This window comes from Triticum dicoccoides, chromosome 3B, assembly GCF_002162155.2.
Source record: "Triticum dicoccoides isolate Atlit2015 ecotype Zavitan chromosome 3B, WEW_v2.0, whole genome shotgun sequence".
NCBI classification, from domain to species: domain Eukaryota; kingdom Viridiplantae; phylum Streptophyta; class Magnoliopsida; order Poales; family Poaceae; genus Triticum; species Triticum dicoccoides.
The window spans coordinates 682,056,003-682,057,648 of record NC_041385.1 but is presented as its reverse complement, the minus strand read 5'-3'; the positions used below and the strand labels follow the sequence as shown (position 1 = coordinate 682,057,648).

Sequence of the window (1,646 nt, the reverse complement as noted above, 5' to 3'; positions counted from 1 at the left end):
CATTCTGGTATTAAGGCCACCTATCAGAGGATCAAAAGAATATTCTGCTGGCCCCATCTGAAGAAAAACTTTGTTAACCAATGTCCTGTGTGTCAGCTGATTAAAGTGGGAACACAAACATCCTGCAGCCTTACTTCAACCCCTCACAATTCCTGCAGTTCCATGGTCCTGAATCAGCATTGACTTCATCGAGGTTCTTCCTAAATCTGCTGGCAAGGAAGTTATCCTAGTAGTCGTAGATCGTCTCAAAAATTATGCTCACTTCATAGCACTTTCTCACCCATACTCTGTTGAAAGTGTAGTGCAAGTGTTCATTGACAACATCTTCAGACTACATGGGTTTCCAAAGGAAATCGTCTCAGATAGGGATCAGATATTCAAAGCAATATATACCAGCAACTGTTCACAGCACTCAAGATTAAGCTCGAATTCAGTACTGCTCACCACCCACAAACCGACAGACAAACCAAAAGAGTCAGTCAGTGTGTGGAACATTACCTCAGGAGCATGGTCTTCCAAGAACCTAAGCAATGGTACAAATGGCTGACATTTGCAGAATGGTGGTACAACACTTCTTTTCACTCTGCAATCAAACAGTCACCATTCGAAGCGTTATACAACTACCCACCCCCTATGATTGGCGAGTTTGTTCTGTCAGATACATTCAGTCCAGCAGTTCAGTTAACAGTTACTGCACAAGCTGAAAGAAAATCTCGAAGCTGCTCAAGAATGCAAGAAAATGCAAGCTGACAAGTTAAGGACAGAAAGACAATTGAAGGAAGGAGCAATTGTATATATCAGAATCCAACCTTATCGCCAGAATCCATTTGGGTTAAGGGGATCGCTGAAACTGCGATCTAAGTATTATGGACCTTTTAAAGTGCTACAGAGAATTGGGTAGGTTCCTATAAACTGCAGCTACCAGATACAGCAGCAATTCATCCTGTGTTCCAATCAGCCAGCTCAAAGAACATGTAGGCAAACATGCTGTTCCACTCCCTCATGTTCCATTAGTTACTGAAGATGGCAAGATCAAGGCGACGCCATTTTCTCGGCTGGACACCAGTGTTAACATGTATTATTCCATGTGTATTTGTACCTGTGTATACCATCCTAGTATATAGGATCGTGGGTGTTGCCCGGGCCTGCGTGCCACATTGATCGGGCCTTCTGTTGTAACTCTTCCTGTATATGTTGTACCGAGGGCAGTCTGCCAAAGATAGCGAATACAGTTGTGCCGATCTCCTTCCAACTTGGTATCAGAGCGACCAGTTCCTCGCTTCCGCTCCGTCCTGCCCCATGGCCGTCGAGCACGGATCCTCCTCCTCCGCCGCCACCAGCTCCGCCTCCTCGCCGAGCTCCCTCTCCTCTGCCTCGTCCGCAGCCACGGCTGGCGGCACCGCGGCCTCTACTTCCCCGGCCCTCCACACCGGCTCCTCCGCTCCCTCTGCGTCCCAGTTCGCCCCCCTCTTCTCCTCCCACCCATCACCACCACCACCACCGGCGCCCCCTGCTCGCCATCCCATGTGCAACGATCATGTCTCTAACCACATCAAATTCCTCCTCGACCCCGACGAACACAACTTTCACAAATGGAGGTCTTTCTTCCTCATGGTCCTCGTCCACCATGGCCTCTCCTACCTTAT

General features: G+C 48.4%; 1 protein-coding gene across 3 annotated transcripts in view; it reads right to left on the bottom strand.

Annotated features, from left to right (window-relative positions):
• The window catches only part of LOC119277829 (aarF domain-containing protein kinase 1-like), a 16,008-nt gene that overhangs the window by 4,415 nt on the left and 9,947 nt on the right, over window positions 1-1,646 (bottom strand). The window contains exon 10 of one of the 3 annotated variants that reach the window (XM_037559151.1): window positions 499-583. The exons of the other annotated variants lie outside the window; for them this stretch is intronic. Coding sequence (XP_037415048.1) covers window positions 499-583 — 85 coding nt within the window. The remainder of the gene's footprint in view (window positions 1-498; window positions 584-1,646) is intronic. 3 annotated transcript variants of the gene reach the window in all.